The sequence below is a fragment of the Lytechinus variegatus genome, chromosome 13, assembly GCF_018143015.1.
Source record: "Lytechinus variegatus isolate NC3 chromosome 13, Lvar_3.0, whole genome shotgun sequence".
Classification (NCBI taxonomy): Eukaryota; Metazoa; Echinodermata; class Echinoidea; order Temnopleuroida; family Toxopneustidae; genus Lytechinus; species Lytechinus variegatus.
Window position 1 is genome coordinate 26544748 of NC_054752.1, and position 20178 is coordinate 26564925.

The window sequence follows — 20178 nt, forward strand, 5'->3', positions numbered from 1 at the left end:
CCTTGGTGTCTGTCTTGTAATACCAGGGATTTATGGATATGTTGTGGTCATGCGTATTGCGGTTACGTCAGAGGACAATTGATCATAATGGTTCGAGGTCCAAGCCCTTTTGCCTAATTTACGTTTGCGATTCTTGCAGACTGAAAGGGTGTTTGTGTGTCTGTGTTTGAGGCTCCTAGGACCAATTACTGACACTCCCTTTATAATTCAGTGGTACTGATACTACCAAATTGAACATTGACCAGTAATTTTTTTTAAACACAAAATGAAAATAACTTTTTGTCGATTTCTTGACCAATTTCTTCAACTGCACTATTCTCAGAGGAGAATCGTATCACTGTTAACAAATGTGATTCATTTTTAGCTCTGTTTTCGTACTGTCGTTCTACTTATAGGGAAGTCTTGATGAATGTTTTGCTACTGTAAACAGACACTAGTCTGCGTTAATTGAAACCATGCTGTATGTCTACATGGTCTATCACTGAACCCTTTGGCATACACGAACAAAATCTAATGAGGAAATAGTCCCGAATAACATTGACTCACACATCGTCATATTCAGTTGTATTTTTCTCTCCAAAGAATTACCAATCATAAATTAAAACCTACAAATTATCTGACTCGGCACCCTGGTGAGCTCGGTGTATTGCTGGGGATTTGAGCTGATCTGTCACCCCACTCATAAAGATCGGTGTAAGGAAATTGGACAGACATTGCCGGAGTGAGCGTTTATTGGCCTGATTTCCTCCCCAGTCGCCCGACGATGTGGATGGGTTGATTTCGTTGATTTTTACAAAGTTTTTGAGGGACCTCAATCTGGTTTTCATCTTCGGCTCGTAAGCATCCGACAGACCCGACTATCTCATTAGCATTTCCTCAACCCCCAAAGAGCCAGAATTGTCCAAATGTATTTTTCCCTTTCAAAATCGATTAGTGTCATGCTATTTCATGTCAGTGTATTTAGTTGTCACCTTATATACAGGTACCTGAATTTTACCCCCTTGCTTTCTAATTTCATGTTCGTAGAAAATAATCCAGCAATAATAGAAAAGTATGCATTCTTACGTGACTATGTTTGAGTCGGTATCCATGCATGCTGCCTAGAACTAGAAGACAATATATTTCGAATGGGCGAAAATCATGCCATAAAACGTTACGGTATATCCATAGATCATGTCGACAGACTTGAGATTGTGATGTCTAAATTCTTACTAGACTCTTTAATCACCAACATTTCTTTACGTAATAGTTTGGTGCAGATATATATATAGGGTTTCATTCTTCACTTTCGAAATGGCACCTTCTCCCTTATGTTATTATTTTGTTTAAGCAGGAAGGGTATAATGATAAAACGCAACATGTATGTCACGCAGGGTCAGCTGGAAGAAGAGCTAGTGTCCACCCTGGTTAAACAATGATTATTATTATTGTTGTTGTTGTTACTGCTGCTATGTTGTTTTCTTATCATCATTATCATTCATCATCACCAACATTTTCATCCTCTCTATATTATTTTGCTGTGCGTTATCATATACGACCATAGGACCGATAAAGGATTTATGTTCAGAACTAAAAAGCCAAAGGCTCAGATCTTGGTTATGACGTCACGATGTCGTTTACTTGCTGTGCTTTAGTTCCAATCTCCGAGGTCACCTGGTTTCCCATTTACCCCTCTCATTCCCTTTCAAAGGGGGACAATCACCACACTTCGCTAATTGAGGAAATTTGGGTTAATATACTCCGGAAGGGCAACTAGTTCCTGCCATGGTCCCGCTATTAGCTATATTTGTATCATCATTAGTTCTTAGTTCTGAAGCACATTTTCATACTCGTCAAGATATTAGGGTATATGTATCGTATTAGATGCTATCAACACCGTTGTTGTCTATTCAATAGAACATTCATCAAACATTTTAATGAGCGCATGTGTGCATGAAATCTCAGCATGTTTCGGCAGTCGACAGTGCCACTGTCGACTCATGCTCAAGCTATATTTGATTTGCTTTGATATATTGAGTTTTGATTTACTCGTTAGCGAATTTGATGTGATTTGTGATGAACATTAATGCTTTGGCAACATCTTCGACCTCAATGTTTGAGCTATTTAACACCTTCGAATCCGCTCATATGGAAGAAGTGGTAATACATTATGAACATGTTTATTTAACTTAACTTACACTTTAGTGTTCATCGTAAAATGGCAAGTTTCAATTCATAATGTTAAGGCTATAGCATTTATTTACCATGTTATAAAAATAAAAAGTCATTATGAACGAAGCACGAGCAGAATAGCAATATTCTCTCTCCTGTATGCGTTCATGAAAGCAAAGCTGTATATAGTTTTATGCCAGTGTCCTTCTACTATTTAACTGCCATCACTTCTGAAACTTATCTTTTAAAATCTTTATGTATGGAGCACTTTTAAAACAACCACAATCAGAATGAGGAAGTGACTGTGTATAGTATCTGTTTCTCTGGGAAAACACAGTACAAGTCAAGAAATCTGTGTTCTAATTTTATCTCTCTCTGTCATCGCCCTCGCTTTTGGATTATGATAGGAGGATGAATAGTTTTTCTTTTTAAAATAATGATTCATGATTATACGAGGTGTGATGAGTGGTTTCTCTAATACCGTGGAAAGTTGTTTCATAGGTGTCATACTTGACTAGTTTGTCGATGATGCTGGTTTAATGTAAGGTAATATTAATTAGGACCGACTTCCCCAGTGCTTCGAGAGTTATAGACTGTATTCAGAAGTCGGGTTCAACTTAAACTCAGCTTTAAATGTGTGGTTTAAGTATGAAAAGCCAATTGTTACATAAATCACTCACGGTAGAGGTATCATATTTTAGCTCATTTTGCTCTCAAATCATTCATAATTGTCTAGAAAATATAAAGAAATAAGTGTCTTCACCATCGATGAATCAGGAAAGAGCACAGTAAAAATAAGAAGCATAAATAAGTTAATAAAAATTTTGACACTTGTGGCTTCCCATAATTCTAGCACAGAGTTGGACCATGGTCAATGATGGTCTAAGTTAAACCTGACTTCAGAATACGGGCCCTTGTGTCTATTCATCTAACGGAGAACTGTACAACATGTCCAAGTCAAGTGGAAGCCGACAGTGTATACTGTTGTTTCTTGACATACAAATTACAGTTATATATAATCATTTTGAGTGCCTTGGATAATTATATACGTTATGCAGTGCCATATTTAGTCGGGGTGGGGCTGTTGTTTATGGCCATCCAGCTTTGAGTCAAATATTTCTTTTCTCGTAAGAAATGTCGTAGATATACCCTCTCAGTGGATAAGAGCCTTTTCATATTGCTAATATTATATTATAAAAGTTATCATTTACTTTTTACTTATCCAGATTTTTATGATTATTTTATTCATTCATTTATTTATTAATATTTGAATAGATAATTAAATCATACACTTATTCATATTTCATTTTTTTCTTTTGATGGAGTGAGGATTGGTATTTTTCTCAATCCACAGACCTCTTCTCCATTTAGAGACATCACTAATTTGGATTAATTGCGATAGGACTATTTCACTTTCACTTGTGGCATGTGTGATACTGAATTTCATGTAATTTGATTCACGCAAGTCATTATATTGTTACCTCAATAATTTATTTTTCTTAATGCGCTTCCTTGTATGTTCTAAAGGGCTGAAGACTTGATTGGCACGTTGTGGGTGTGTCGAGATACGTCAAGTCGTAGACTCTATGGGAATATGTCCCAAAAAATTATGATGTTAGTAAATATTAATATTTTAATTGATATTTTGATACGATTGGTACAACAATTTTCTAATAAAAAACTGTCAAAGGTATAAATGGTGTACTTATAAGTATGAAGCAGATTTCGTTTAAATACTGATGGGTGCTACATAGTCTCCCGACTCTCTTCAGTCTAACAGAGGCAAAACACACAGTTTTGTTCATGCTTACAACATTGTACAAGAACGGTTAAATGGGTGCAGAAAATGGCTTGGTCAAAATGTTGAAATGGGCACAGTAAAACGAGAGTTTAAACTGATAATATCTATTCCAAGTGATTCTCATTAAAGTTTTTATTGTCTTTATTCGTTTTTTGTATACCCACTGTCCATGCAGCATCTGAGGGTATATAGTGATCAGCTATAGGCAAACATTGATTAGAATATTACAGTCATTAATATTATTTGACTCGTCATAATTTCAACCAAGGAGCTCCTAGTTTCAACTTAATCATGATTCATTAAGAAGCAAATAAGTTTGTTGGGAGTAGAGACTAAATTCCACGAATTCGAACTTCTGCTCATTCAATTTTCGCTCTGGATATATATTTTTTCTTGATTTGTGTTTGCTAAGCGTAAGGCATTCATGTTGGTGCCACCCGACAGACGACTCTTTAGATCACCTGTAAATCCTTTAAAACATCAGGAATTATATATATTATCGAATTATAATTTTGACGGCTTGTTCCATAAGTTTGATATTTTACGCACTGTATTTGTTTTACTTAAAGGGGAACCCAACCCAAATAAAAACTTGTTGTTATAGTCTTATAGAGATCTCAATTTTAAAGCAGCTATAACTTTCCTCTTGCTTGTCCGATTTCTTTCAAAATTTCAATATTCTTTTTAATTTATCGTCTCCTTCCCAACACAACATTTTATGGCCAATGTTGGATTCCCCTTTAAGTCAAGTGCATAACCGGATCCAAATAGGTTTGGAAGTATTAATGTGTGACGGTGAAGCATTGCAAACATATATACTTGTTTATGCATAATAATAGTGACAATACCATCATAATTTCCGATATGGACGCCGCTAAGTGATAGAATGTTCGGTATCTCCGAAATCAATCATGTAACACACACCCTACCTGCATATTTTCCCTTATAATTAAGATAATGTTCTTACTGATAATACACACCTTGAAATGTATAAACTTCCGCCTTCCTGTTTATACCACATAAGCCCCAGTGTGTGGGATATGCGTTACATTTATTCCACTTTACTGTTGTGTGGATAATTTGAAATAAATGTGGATGTGCTTGCGGTTTTATTAGGAAAACAAATTGGGTGACGATGTGCATTTTCTTCGTTTTTATATGAAGCAAATAATGGGATGGGATTCATATATAAAATCTTTTTTTGAAGCTTTCCGAACCAGAAGGATAATGTGGAAGCGTTCACAGAGCCTTTCCTAAAACAATAAAAAATATTCATAAAAAGTATTAACGAGAAAGAGTGTTGAATAACATTAATATTGTGTAAATTCAAATATTCACAATAGTCATCGGAGAAAAATATTGCTTTAAGGGTCAGAGCACTTTAATTTTAAGCAATAGCCATAGGGAGACATTGATGTTGTTTTAATGTTACATCAGTTTCTTGTCGATGGATGAACTTTATGATTTTCCAAGACTATCATTATTTATGCCGCGTTTTCTACATATTTCTCTATGTAGCATAAATATTTTGGAGCCTTCGCGCCCTTCTTTGTTTTTTAATCAGATGATATATATTTTTACACTCCTTAAAATAGTTGGGCAAACAATGCTCAACTTTTAACCAACCCTGGGTAACATACTGTCCAAACAACTATTGATTAAAATCTGCCCAAATTGGGTATTAAAACTAATAATTGGATGATATTTGAACCTGTACAAGCTGGATATTTTTTTAAGGTGTAAGGACCACTTCATAGTATAGTCTTAAACTTAGATACAGAGTTTTTTTGTCAAAATCTCATCCATATTCTTCAAATCTCGACCTGGTTATGAAGTATGTAAGTTGTATCTTAGGAAAGGAAAATTTCGCTCCTGTGTGTCCCGAGTGTTTTGCCAATTTTAAGACACATTAGCGCCGATGATTTACGCACATCCCAGTAAACACTAAACGACTGAACATCACATGTAATGCTGCACATCACATGCATGTACTGCTGCACAAAGCAAAACCTCATTTATTTGTATTCCTTTCATGTTGATTTTGTATGAACTTCAAGAACCTACTTTAAATTTGCCGATGTCCCTATATGATGACATTCGACATTTAATAACTTAAGGTGTATGACCATTTTCAACCACAAACTCCCAAATATATCCAAATTAAAGAGAAAGGCCAGTACTTGCAGTAAACACTGATTTCATGAGAAATTCTGTAAAACCAGGCTTAATTGTCAGTATATCATCGAGGATCTAGATCTGGTACAGTTACATAAACTGAACTTTGTGAAATCTTGAAATCTACGCTGAAAAATGTTCACACTGATGATCACCAACACAGATAAGTGCACGTGGGACAGTGTATTATTATTGCTTTGAATGTCGGCCCGACGCTTGACCCGAATCCTGTGCTTATTTGCTAATGTCACGGCAATTACACAATAATTTCTTCCAGAATCATTTGGCGCATATTTTCTTATTTATACAAACAGACACTTTGGTGGTCCTTTCATTGGATTCTGTACGAACCCTTGACAACGCCTTGATTTCACTTCCGTCACCTTTCAAAACTAATACCTCGTTTGGAGAGAGATGAACCGCTAGTACATTTGTTTTGTTGTATAGAAACTGCAACATGTTACCTCTTGATGTGTATTGATACCATTTCTTTTCATTTCACACATTATTGTACAGGTTGGAACCGAGTAGGCACTTGGCAGTTCTGTCACACTTTTCGCAGTTCGACGAGAGAACGCTGCGGGTAATCCGCGGTGAGGGTTTCTTCTCGGGAGATTGGCTTCGAGACACGCTGGAGTGGAGCAGAGGACATATTTCCATAGTAACGTGGTGGTGATAGCTCGTTCAAGATGGCGTCAGTTAGATTACCACACAGGACAATGCGTCTTGAAACTTCGCTCTTTTTTCTTCTCACATTCGTCCTTGGAATTTTCACAGTACATTCAAGTAAGTTATATGATATATCAAATATTACCTGTAAAAAAAAAATAGGTCTATTATTTGTCATTGACTATTGCGACGCCGTACGGTTGCCGTTGATATTTAATAGCCTCTTAGGAAGATGCATCGGTCAGCTCGGATACAGCTCGTACGCGCAACATAATTATGTAGACGCTTCGTCCTGATATTAAACTGTATCAAACTTATAATTTCTGCGTCGTATGGGCATCACACGGTGCGTCGATACTGCGATCGGAACCCGCACGACTCAAAATCTGGGGCCCGTAACACAAAGCTTAGCAATGATCGTAGAACATTTTTCTACGATTGATTCCATTGACTACAATGTACAATCTATCGTGAAAATCAAGCATCCGACAAGACCCAGGTCAGTAAAGGTACTAAACATCCAATTAAAAAAAAACACTGGCCTTGAACTCAATTGTTTCATGTTGTACACATCTAAAAGCAATAATGATACTCGGGTGATTCTTAATTCCAGACACAACGGACACATTGACCATTCATGATTTCTCATGTAAGCATTTCGTGATGCCAATGAGCTAACATATTGACTTTCGTTCGATCGCAGGACACATTTAGGGGGAAATGCACCCCCCCCCCCATCGAATAACACTCAAAGTCGTTGTATCTGCAAACCAGGGGGTTGGAAGAGAGAGAAAAAAAAAACATGATTGAGAGGGAGAGAGAGATGGAGAGAATAGAGGGGAGAGCTTGAAGTCTTTTCGTCTCGTCCTTACAAATTAAACTTGAATTTAGTCTTAATGTGGTAAATCAGAGCTCATATTACCCCCACAATTCGGCTTAAATAGGATTAGGAGTTGGTATTGCTTCCACACTCGGGGGCACAGATTCGCTGAAAAAGGGCATGAAATAGTAACTTGGCTCCGAAAATTGGATGACCGTCTGTGCGTCGCACTGAAGTTTATATGCCGTATTTTTCCTGATTTTTTAAACATGTTCTTTCTGCTGTCTCTTACGACATGAACCAAACTTAAAACTTTTTAATCATTTGTTTTATTGTTTCAAATTTGTTACGATACTGCAACAAATAACAATCAAGATGTAATTTAAATTTCCCTTTTTTTTATTACAGGAAATAATTATACATAAATAAAACAAATAATGATCTTACATAAATCTCTTGAAGTGTCTGATGTACAATCCAGGGTTATAGTTCACTGTTATAGTCCAATATATATATATTCCAGGTAGGCTGGGAAGATTCCTTATTGATGATGGCGATGATGAAACTGATGTTGAAGTCCGATGAATAATAAGAGTCACTGCAACGAGTTGAAATGTCCGTGAAGACGATGTTGATGATGATTAACAGTCAATTTCAGCAATCCATGGGTTGAAGCGTGTTCATTGAACAGGTTGATGATGTTGATGATCTCGATGAGAACTGATAATTTCTCAAAATAACTGCAAACAGTTCATTGATGCATAAACTACTCTGATCTGATCTGGTGAAGTGATCTCATATGATGTGATGTGATCTCCTGCTCTCATATGATGTGATGGTGTGATCTAATATGATGTGATGTGATCTCCTGCTCTCATATGATGTGATGATCATCTTGAAAAATCTGCAGCTTTTATACTAATTACAAGTGTTCTAGATCATTCTCAAATTTCGACTAATCTACAAGCTTCTAGAATTGTCTTCCAAAAGAACTTTCTCCTTTCAGGAGCAGTCAAAATCCAGAACACTCTTGAATGACCTCATTGAAATCAACAGTGTAAACAAAATACCTAAGCCTATTCATTTCCACTACCAATACAATTCTATTGTTTGGCTTTTCCTTATTCAACAATAAAACTCCTTGGCCTTTAAATAGGCAAGGCCTGCATAATAAAAAGACATCCTGGAATGTTCTTTACAATTCTTGGCTATCCTTAAAGGGAAATAACTAATAGATTAATGTAACTGCTTTCACAATTCTTCTTATATATAACACCTCCCCCACCGGGGAAAAGAAAGCTTTACCGTAGTAAAGGTTTCTTTAAGATTACTTTTTTTTTCTTTAACTGCTCAAAGTCATCTTGATAAATCATTTACAGTTATCGTGTACAAAGATATAGTACTTAACGAACATGTTAAAATAAATGAACATCAAAGATGTTTTCTTCAAATGACACACTTGGTCAAAATCATGAATAATTTCACTTTTTATACTCTTGATAGAGCATCAGCAATTACATTATTCTTTCCCTTTATGTGTACAATTTTCAAAGGGAATGGTTGGAGCATTAGGCTCCATCTATACAGTCTTTGATTCTTTGTTTTAAATTTCTCCAAAAACACAAGAGGATTGTGATCTGTATAGACTGTAATCTCTCCATTGGTTAGATACACCTCAAACTGCTGAAGGGCTAGTACGAGACTCAGGGCCTCTTTTTCAATAGTTGAGTATTTCTTTTGAAACCGATTGAGTTTCTTAGAGAAGTAGCACACTGGTTTTTCGATGCCTTCTTCATCTTCTTGGAGCAATACTGCTCCTACTCCAACATCACATGCATCAATTGCTACTTTGAATGGCTTTGTGAAGTTTGGAGCTGCCAAAATAGGCTCATTCACCAAAATGGCCTTTAATTTCTCAAATGATCTTTGACATTCGTCAGACCAAACATACTTCACTTTTGCCTTCAGCAGGTTTGTCAGAGGACTAACCACAGTACTGAAATTTTGAACAAATTTCCTGTAGAAGCCACTCATACCTAAGAATCTGAGCAATTCTTTCTTAGTTGTGGGAATTGGGAAGTCTAAGATAGCTTGTATCTTGGCTTCTCTTGGTAGCACTTGCCCTTGACCAACCACATGACCAAGATATGTGACCTTTGCCTTGGCAAATTCACTCTTCATCAGATTCACTACTAGATTGGCTTTGTCCAGCCTGTCAAACAGTGCTCGCAAATGATTCAGATGATCATTCCAAGTATCACTGTATACTAGGATGTCGTCTATGTATACGACACAATTGTCAAGTCCGGCAATCACTTGATTTGTCAACCTTTGGAAGGTTGCTGGTGCATTTTTCATTCCAAAAGGCATGACTTTGCATTGAAATAAGCCTTCGGGTGTGACAAAGGCTGATATCTCTTTGGCTCGGTCAGTCAGTGGCACTTGCCAATATCCTTTAAGCAAGTCTATCTTTGTGATATAGGCAGAATTTCCAACCCTATCAATACAATCTTCTAACCTAGGAATTGGATACGAGTCAGTCTTAGTTACTGCATTTACCTTCCGGTAATCAATGCAAAATCTCTGAGAGCCGTCTGGCTTTGGAACCATTACAATGGGAGAACTCCAACTACTCTGACTCGGTTCGATTATGTCATTATCTAACATAAACTGTATTTCCTTATTCACCATTTCCAACTTGCTTGGATTGAGCCTATAAGGATTCTGTTTGATAGGTCTTACATCACCTACGTCTACATCATGTACAGTTAAAGGTGTACGACCTGGTTTGTCTTTACATACATTCTCATATTCTCTTAACAGGCCAGATATATCATTTCTTTGATCTTCAGGCAGGTGTTTTAATGCCTCATCCATGTTTCCTAACATCTCTGAGTTAGATAACTTTATACCACATGGTTCGTTCTTGGATACATCTGTATAAGACAATTCATTATCTGTCTTTCCATAACATTCTTCTTCATGTACATTTACATGTTTTTCTTCTTCTTTGACCTGTGTTGTACCTATTGGCTGACTAGCCTCTCGCTCAAAGTATTCTTTCAACATGTTTACATGACAAACTCTTTGAGACTTTCTTCGATCAGGGGTACTGATCACATAGTTGACATCATTCAATTTCTTTTTGACTATGTAGGGACCACTAAACCTAGCTTTCAAGGGCTCACCTTGCAAAGGCAACAACACTAACACTTTGTCTCCAGGCTTGAAACTTCGCTCTTTTGCATTTTTGTCAGCTTGAGCTTTCATTTTTCCCTGCGACTCTTTCAAGTGTTCCTTAGCCACATCACAAGCTTTTGAGAGCCTTTCTCTAAACTTTGACACATAGTCTAGAAGGTTTACATCATCATTCTGAACCATAAACCTCTCTTTGATAAGCTTTAGGGGACCCCTAACCTCATGACCATAGACCAATTCAAATGGACTGAAACCTGTGGACTCATTCGGGGAATCCCTAGTTGCAAACAGTAGGAATGAGATCCCTTTGTCCCAGTCATCGGGATAGTCTTCACAATAAGCCCTAATCATGGTCTTCAAAGTCTGATGATAGCGTTCTAATGCTCCTTGGGACTGTGGGTGATAAGCAGAGGACTTAATCTGCTTTATTCCCAACTCCTTCATAACTTGCTGAAATATTCCTGACATGAAATTTGACCCTTGATCAGATTGAATTTCCTTCGGCAGACCGTACCTAGTGAAAAACTGCACTAACGCCTGCACCACTGTCTTTGCAGTGATACTCCTCAAAGGTATCGCCTCTGGAAACCGTGTAGACAAGTCCATAATCGTCAGGAGAAATCTGTGACCCGACCTCGTTCTGGGTAAGGGTCCGACACAATCAACAAGAACCCTAGTAAAAGGTTCATCAAATGCAGGAATGGGTATCAATGGAGCAGGCTTGATAGAAGGCTGTGCCTTACCAATAATCTGACATGTGTGACATGTCTTATAGAAATGCACAACATCTTTGTGCATCTTAGGCCAATAGAAATGCCTCATAATTCTATCTTCTGTCTTCCGAATACCGACATGACCTGCCATAGGTAACTCATGAGCCATTTTCAGAATATCTGTGCGGTAGCAAGGAGGAACTACAACCTGGTGAATTATACACCAATCTTCATCAGCTGGTCTCCGGGGAGGTCTCCATTTCCTCATCAAAATGTCATCTTTGACATAAAAGCACTCAGGAACCTTATCAGCCTCAGCCTCAGAACATGCTTTCTGTGACAAGCTTTTTAATTCTGGGTCTGCCTGTTGTGCCTGTACAAGGGAGGATTTACTAAACAAACTATCATTGTTAGCAACAGAGCCTTCAACACTATCCCCATTCAAATCCTTGAAAAAGGTTTCAGCTAACCAGACATCAGTACTCTCCTCTACATCAGCAGATTCCGCATCATCCTTTTCAGCTCTACGAGTCTGAGACCTAGTAACAACACAATCCGGGAAAATCCCTGGAAAATCTTCCTGCAACAATTCAGTTTCAGCTACCTCAACGGGCTTTTCCGAAACCACTGGAGATGCAACAACTTTATCTCCAGCCAAGTCGTTACCTAACAAGAAATCAACACCTTTCATGGGTAATTCTGGAACGACACCAACAGTCACAGGACCACTAACTAGGTCACACTTTAAGTCGACCTTATACAAAGGAACCGACATGAAATTTGGGCCAATACCTTGAACTAAGACGTTGGCATTCTCTGAACTCTCCGGAGGAAGAGCCGAATCACCTGGTACCATCAGGGACTGTGCAGCCCCTGTATCCCTAAGGATCACCACTGACCTACCAGCAGCACCAGTCGAACAAGGGGATACTTCACCATCATGCAAAAAACTTCTAAAAGTTTCATCAACCTGTTTGACTTTATCAGCAAATACCAGAGAAACACTCTCAACATCTTGATTGGGCTCTGATGGAACAAACTCCATCGAGGGAACACTTGTTTGCTTGACAAAACCCATGTCTTTCTTAGTTTTGGTTGGCATTCCAACCAATTTCCAACATGATTCTTTCAAATGTCCCGATTTATGACAATGAGTACAAATTTTGGAACTACGACTCTCAGACCTTTTGGTTGATTCTGTGCCCGCACTAGCCTGATTCTTGTTAGCGTCTTTGTCCTTGCTTGCATATTTTCCCTCACTAGGTTTATTGTGGGATTCAAATGACCCTTTACCTTTCTTTTTCCAATAATTCTTGAAAGGAGGCCTATCTCCACTACCTTTATGTGTGACCTCAAATTCATCAGCTACTATGGCTGCTTTACTGACTTCAGTAACTCTATGGTCATCTAAGTGAGATTTAATGCCAAAAGGAAGACTCTTTTTGAATTCTTCTAGGAGGACAACTTCCCTAAGGTGAACAAAATCTTTGTCAACTTTCAGTGATCTGTACCACTTATCGAACATCATTTCTTGTTCCCTAGCAAATTCAACATAAGTCTGGCCTGATTGTCTTTGCATGTTCCTAAATTTATGTCTGTACGCTTCTGGTACCAACTCATATGCATTGAGAATTGTTTCTTTCACTGTAGCATAGTCACATGATTGCGTTTCAGAGAGTGAAGAATAGACTTTTGCAGCCTTTCCAACAAAAACACTTTGAAGGAGAAGAGTCCAGTATTCCTCGGGCCAATTCAGTCTCTTGGCCACTTTTTCAAATGACACAAAATATGTATCAACTCCCTCTTCATCAAATTTTGGCACAAGGCGAATGTTCTTCGCCACATCAAAGCCTTGGGGAGATTTATCTTTAACAGAGTTAGTATTAGTATTTGCATGAGCTAACTCCATTTCTTTCAACTTTAACTGGTACTCCAATCTCATTTTCTCCATTTCAATGTTTTCTCTGATTCTTTCCTTCTCAAGGTTTTCTTTGATTCTTTCCTTCTCAAGGTTTTCTTTGATTTTCTCTTTCTCGACATTCTCTTTCATTTTCATTTCCATTTCAAACTTTGCAAGTTGAATCTGAGCATCATCTGAAACAGTAACAGAAATTTCAGACTCCTCTGTAAGCTTCATGTGACTAGCTAACAAGTCAATTATCTCTGCCTTCTTTAAACCTGGGGCTAGAGATACACCCAAATGATCACAAACTGTTATCAAATCATCTTTCTTCAGTGACTTCAAATGATCATATGACAATTCTGTCATTGCAAGAAATTCTTCAACATCAAATGTAGCCATAGTGAATATACACAAATACAAGCAAGTAATAACACAGTACAGTATATTCTAGAACTTTCCAAAAATTTCCGAAATGTTTCCAATTCAAATTGAGATTTGTTTCAAATTGACTTTCGTCTCAAATTGGTTTCCGTTTCCAGAAAAAACTGTTTTTAATTTCAAATTGGCTTATACAAATTTGGTTTCCGTTTCCCGGACAAGCCCCCAAAAATTATTTGTTACGATACTGCAACAAATAACAATCAAGATGTAATTTAAATTTCCCTTTTTTTTATTACAGGAAATAATTATACATAAATAAAACAAATAATGATCTTACATAAATCTCTTGAAGTGTCTGATGTACAATCCAGGGTTATAGTTCACTGTTATAGTCCAATATATATATATTCCAGGTAGGCTGGGAAGATTCCTTATTGATGATGGCGATGATGAAACTGATGTTGAAGTCCGATGAATAATAAGAGTCACTGCAACGAGTTGAAATGTCCGTGAAGACGATGTTGATGATGATTAACAGTCAATTTCAGCAATCCATGGGTTGAAGCGTGTTCATTGAACAGGTTGATGATGTTGATGATCTCGATGAGAACTGATAATTTCTCAAAATAACTGCAAACAGTTCATTGATGCATAAACTACTCTGATCTGATCTGGTGAAGTGATCTCATATGATGTGATGTGATCTCCTGCTCTCATATGATGTGATGGTGTGATCTAATATGATGTGATGTGATCTCCTGCTCTCATATGATGTGATGATCATCTTGAAAAATCTGCAGCTTTTATACTAATTACAAGTGTTCTAGATCATTCTCAAATTTCGACTAATCTACAAGCTTCTAGAATTGTCTTCCAAAAGAACTTTCTCCTTTCAGGAGCAGTCAAAATCCAGAACACTCTTGAATGACCTCATTGAAATCAACAGTGTAAACAAAATACCTAAGCCTATTCATTTCCACTACCAATACAATTCTATTGTTTGGCTTTTCCTTATTCAACAATAAAACTCCTTGGCCTTTAAATAGGCAAGGCCTGCATAATAAAAAGACATCCTGGAATGTTCTTTGCAATTCTTGGCTATCCTTAAAGGGAAATAACTAATAGATTAATGTAACTGCTTTCACAATTCTTCTTATATATAACAAATTAAATAAAACCACAAAATGTTATTATTTTGTTTTAATTTACAGATCATTGGCAGTATATAATATAAATGAAAGAGAAAATGACAAGACTTAATAATTTCTATAGATTATACTTTACGGTAACACCATCTAAGTATTTGCCATTTTATTCCATACCGAGATATTTTCTGATGATTTTCGAAGAAAGATTATGGAAATGAGAGGCATATTTTTGCAAATCTACAATGTCCTAAGTATCCAATTGATGACAAGTTCGTCATAAGAAGAATACATTTAGAATATTTCTTTGGAACAAAAATATGCCTGGTAATCTCATCAAAAGTTTATTGTAACATTGTTTATTCAATTAGAGCGGTTTGGGGGTATGCTGCGTAATATGGAAAATAATGAGTTACTGCTGTCCCTATCATGGCTATTATAGGGAATAGTAATGGTCCCTAATCTTTACAATGCAAATATTCATAGATCCGTGTTACTAAGAGATGGTTACACGGTTGAATAAGCGTGGGTGATGATCGTTCAATTTATTTGACATCACCTTTGTTATTATATGTTTATTTACTTTTTTATTTTTCATACGGAATGAAAACACTCTGTTGAAGGTTAAACATGACAACTTTCAGTTTCAATTGAAAGAGCAGAACACGTCAATGGTGGTACCCTTAAGAGGTGTCAGTTTGTACCTTTCAATGCACCCATTGCTGTAATAATGGCAAGTGCATGGGACAAGAAAGGTGCACAAATCAAATAGTTGAATTTCAAAAAATGATCAATTCTTTGATGGATTTTTTTTCAAACCTGCAATATTTTTAATCATTATTTCTGCTATTTTCACAATAATTTCTTTTAAAGGTGAACTTCTCCTTTAAAGAAAGATGAAAACTCTAATTCTAATCATTGACAAACTAAAAAGAGACAGCCGCAGACAGATAATAAAATGGGTTTATCAAGGCTTTTCATTTATAGGACAAAGGTATAACAAATAACAAACCATATTATTAGCTATAAAACAGGAAACTGCGGAAGGCTTTGTTTATAACGATTGAAGCGCTTTTATAGATCTATTTATGTGGGTCAATTTGGATTTAAATTTGGCCTCGCTTGTGCACGTATTATGAGGAAATGGACCGATGCGGTATGAATAAATATTACTCATTAAAAAATGTAATTCCCTTTTTAAAAATCACGTAATTAGGGCCTATCCATACATGTCGCCGGTCTGTATCAATATAAACTGTGTCTTTTGTTCAGCTCTTTTCAACCGTCGAGATACTTTAAAACAGATTATGTGGACTAATTAATCCCTAAGATATTTTCTCGGTTCCTTTTCTCAGTGCCTTCCTAACAAGTAAACCTTGCTGTTTCACCCCCATTTTATTAGATTTTTAATATCTTTATTAACTTTGAGGAGATACTTCTATAGACTAATGTATTCTATTTAATCACAATTTCTGTGTGCCTTTATCTAAAATTGATTTTCATTCATAATAGGCATGTTTATCTATAGTCTATAGGAACGATGGAGCTATAAATTATTTTTTGGATCTTGAGGCCTAAGCACTGCAATTTTTAGTAAAGCCTACTAATGAAGTCACGTATGAGTAACGCACGTATACTAAGAAATCTATTTGACCTTTGACAGAAGTTGACCAACCAATGCTAATGATTTAGCTAACACGTTAAACATCGATCTGCCCCTCTCAGAAAAAAAAACTATCATAGGAATAAGAACGAAAATTATTAGTGGTTTACGTATAGCGAACTCGGCAGAAATCTGCGATGAATATTAGCACATACCTGATGTATGATGTAGGCTACTCAATTTTTCTTCTGCGAAAAATAGAATGTATTTTGTTAAGGTCACAGCTAGATGGTTAGTATACAAACATATGCAATCTTGCACATGGTATTTACAAATCAAAAGAACATTATTTTTGCGTCAAAATAGTCGAGAAGACCTTTTATGGTACTACTACTAATAATAATTTAGGTATTTATAATATTGCACACATATCCACCTTGTTAGGTGCTCAGGGCGCTCCTATATTACCCGCTAAGCTAGGCGTTCATAGCGCACACAGCTTTTTAAGGAATTACTTCCTACCGGTACCCATTTACCTAACCTGGGTTGAGTGCAGCACACTGTGGATGAGTTTCTTGCTGAAGGAAATTACGTCATGGCTGGGATTCGAACCCATGACTCTCTGTTTCAAAGTCCAAAGACTAATCCACTGGGCCACAACGCTCCACTATTAGAAATATGGCTGAGTATTATTCCCAAATGTAGCTGTAGTCCCACTTACTGGCTTTAACTTAGCACTGACAGCAAACTACTCCCAACTCCCTGGTAAACAGATGCTTGCTTACCGTTCAAAGTCAGAAGCGACCAAAATATACCGTTTGCCGACCATTATCGCTGCCCAGCCTGTAAAATACTCAATACAGGGATGACCATGAACTCATAGACTACACGGTAGCTATATAGCTCTGACTTGGTGTCACATTGAGAGGATAATGACTTGTCTGCTTAGGCCATTAAAATGACGGATGTTTCCAATAATAGTAGTAGTAGTAGTCCTACCCCACATGCATATACATTGGCATGATTCACATGCAGAGTGAATTATGTAAACATGAAATGTATCAAAGAAAACTGTAAATGTATTAGTTCAGGTATTATTACCATGGTTATAGAGACACACGAACTGATATCATTCTGGTGATCATATACCCAACAGGTTCAAAAGCTACATAACATTTCAGAATTATCGTACGTTTGGAGACATCTGAATTTAAGAGAGGGTATACGAAATCTTAATCTTACGTTGGTATCTGAATTAAAAAAAAATATCAGTTTTATAATTCGTTGGTCTTGTATCAGCCCTTTAACGATATATTTTTATTAATGAATGAAAATTACCTTAATGATATGTTTACACTCTTAACATCGTTGGACAAAATGCACACCCTTTTACCAACCCCGGGCAACATACTGTCCACACAACCTGACAACTTTTGGTTAAAATCTGCCTAAATTGGGTAATAAAATCTAATAATAGGGTAATAATTTTGCTCAATCGGATAATAATTGCCCAGAATATATATTTTCTCACTCAACATACATTACCCAGCACAGTGGACAGTATGTTGTCCAACATTTCTTTTTTATAAATACACAATTAAAAGTGTGTATTTATGTTTGTATTTTAAAAAGGCTTACACTATCATGACTATGAAGAAATTTTAACTGCGCGACTACCTAAATGATAACAGCAAGCGCAGCTCCAAGTTTAATTTTAACTCACCAGTCAATTTGCCGCATGCATGCCCTTTCTTTGCCAATTGCATGATGATTTTTTTAATGAAATTGCGTATAGTTGTACGTCTTTAATCTTTCCTGATTAAATTGACATGTACTAGTATCAAAGGCACACAAAATCTTTGAAAATGTGACTTCATCTTTGAAATCCAGAAAACCCTCTTTTTTATATAATTCACCCATGCATGGAATTATTCATTATTATAAGATGCATCAATCAATCATAACTCCACATATATTTATGTGTCATTTTATCAATCACAGTAGTGGTTAGGTTAACAGTAATAACATTTACCATTAAAGCAATATAGACCTACAGTATGGTTCAGCTTTATACATCTTCGATTGCAACTCATAAACTATATAGACACTCAATTTACAGTCGGAAATATTAGCCTCTCATCGACCTACCAAACGTGATTAGGTCATCAATCGCATAAATAAATCATGTATTCAAAACTGTAAACTAAATCATGATGTAGAGACTTCGGGAATTGATCGAACGAGAAGGAAATTAAATAAAACTACATATCAGAGAAGGGGAACACTTAGGAGTGTATCTGAGTGATTGAATTATAGTTCACTATCCTTGTCGAAGTTTGAAGCTCGAAGAGAGAAAAATCCTGATACTAGCTCTCTTTCCGAATCTTCGTTTACAGTAAGTCACGATCCTGCTTGTTGATTAAAAGATTTTCAATTCGAAAAGTACCGTCTTAGATTACTGACTAATTGTTTTCAAGAAATTTACATTAATGTGTTGTAAACAAACACATTAATAAAACAATTAGTTTAGTTTATCCGTTGCTGCTTGGTCTCGAAAGCTGTAATAGGCTTAATACCAATTTTATGAATAAACCATTAAGCACAAACTTCAAAGTTGGCTCGGCATTTGAACGAAACTTACTTGCCAGAGAAGACAATTCCAATCGCTGAACCGCACTATGCATAAAGATATTGATAATGATATAGGCCTGCATATCTTCTTCATACATTCATGATCTTATGATTTCACTTTGTATTCTGCTTTATTACAGATGAAGCACTCAGTTCGATGTGTAATGGAGCACAGACTTGTGGAGAGTGTATATCAGTTAACCCAGAATGCACGTGGTGTACTCAAGCGGTAAGTTGGCTATTCAGAATATTATAATTATCCAAATCATTTTGTTCACTTTTTAATAGAAAATTAGTAGGGAAGTCCCAACTACTTCATAATGCATTTCCGAATCGCCGATTCGAGATATTCAGAATTATACAGAGTCTTAGTTATTTCATATTTAAAAAAAAATCATTATTTTCCAATTCTTTGTCCGATTTCTTTACAATATTCGCCTTTTTGACGAACATTTTGTTTTTGTTTTTTCCACAATGACGACAAAGTCAGAGCGTATATCATTTTGCTACTGAAAAACAGTATGACATCATATTCTCACTGCCAAATGATCTATTTTATTCATACCACAAGCACTTCGGCACAGTGGATGGCGATTTGATGTACCATAACATGGAAAAGGAACACTATCCGGAGCTTGACATTTTGTGAAAGTGAAAATTCATGAAGGCCTGATATTAAAACGGGATCCGATAGCGACGGCCTCTCCCTTGTAATGTTATCGGTGACATTTTCAAAATGACGGTAGGCCTCGAACTATCCGCAGACTAATTTGGCAGGAGGTACAAGGGGAGATAAAATAGTCAGATCATGATGAGGATGGGAGTGGAAGATGATAAAAATGTCACTGGTTATCGAAACAGCTGTGGACTTGGTTGAAAAGGAATTTCATGGTTGTAGAAAACCTGGGTCCTAACAAGAAAATGAGAGTATTCTTGAAATGTCTTGTTTGATCTAGGGAATCGGGTGCACGGGTCCTTGTGTTTTATT

At 36.5% G+C, this 20178-nt stretch overlaps 1 protein-coding gene across 2 annotated transcripts in view; it reads left to right on the forward strand.

The window, feature by feature from the left end:
* LOC121426622 (integrin beta-1-A-like) overlaps positions 1–20178 on the forward strand; it is a 100332-nt gene that overhangs the window by 47860 nt on the left and 32294 nt on the right. For both annotated transcript variants that reach the window (XM_041622981.1, XM_041622980.1), the window contains 2 exons: positions 6644–6913; positions 19331–19419. In XM_041622981.1, the coding sequence (XP_041478915.1) occupies positions 6817–6913; positions 19331–19419 (186 nt within the window). In that variant the 5' untranslated portion in view covers positions 6644–6816. The remainder of the gene's footprint in view (positions 1–6643; positions 6914–19330; positions 19420–20178) is intronic.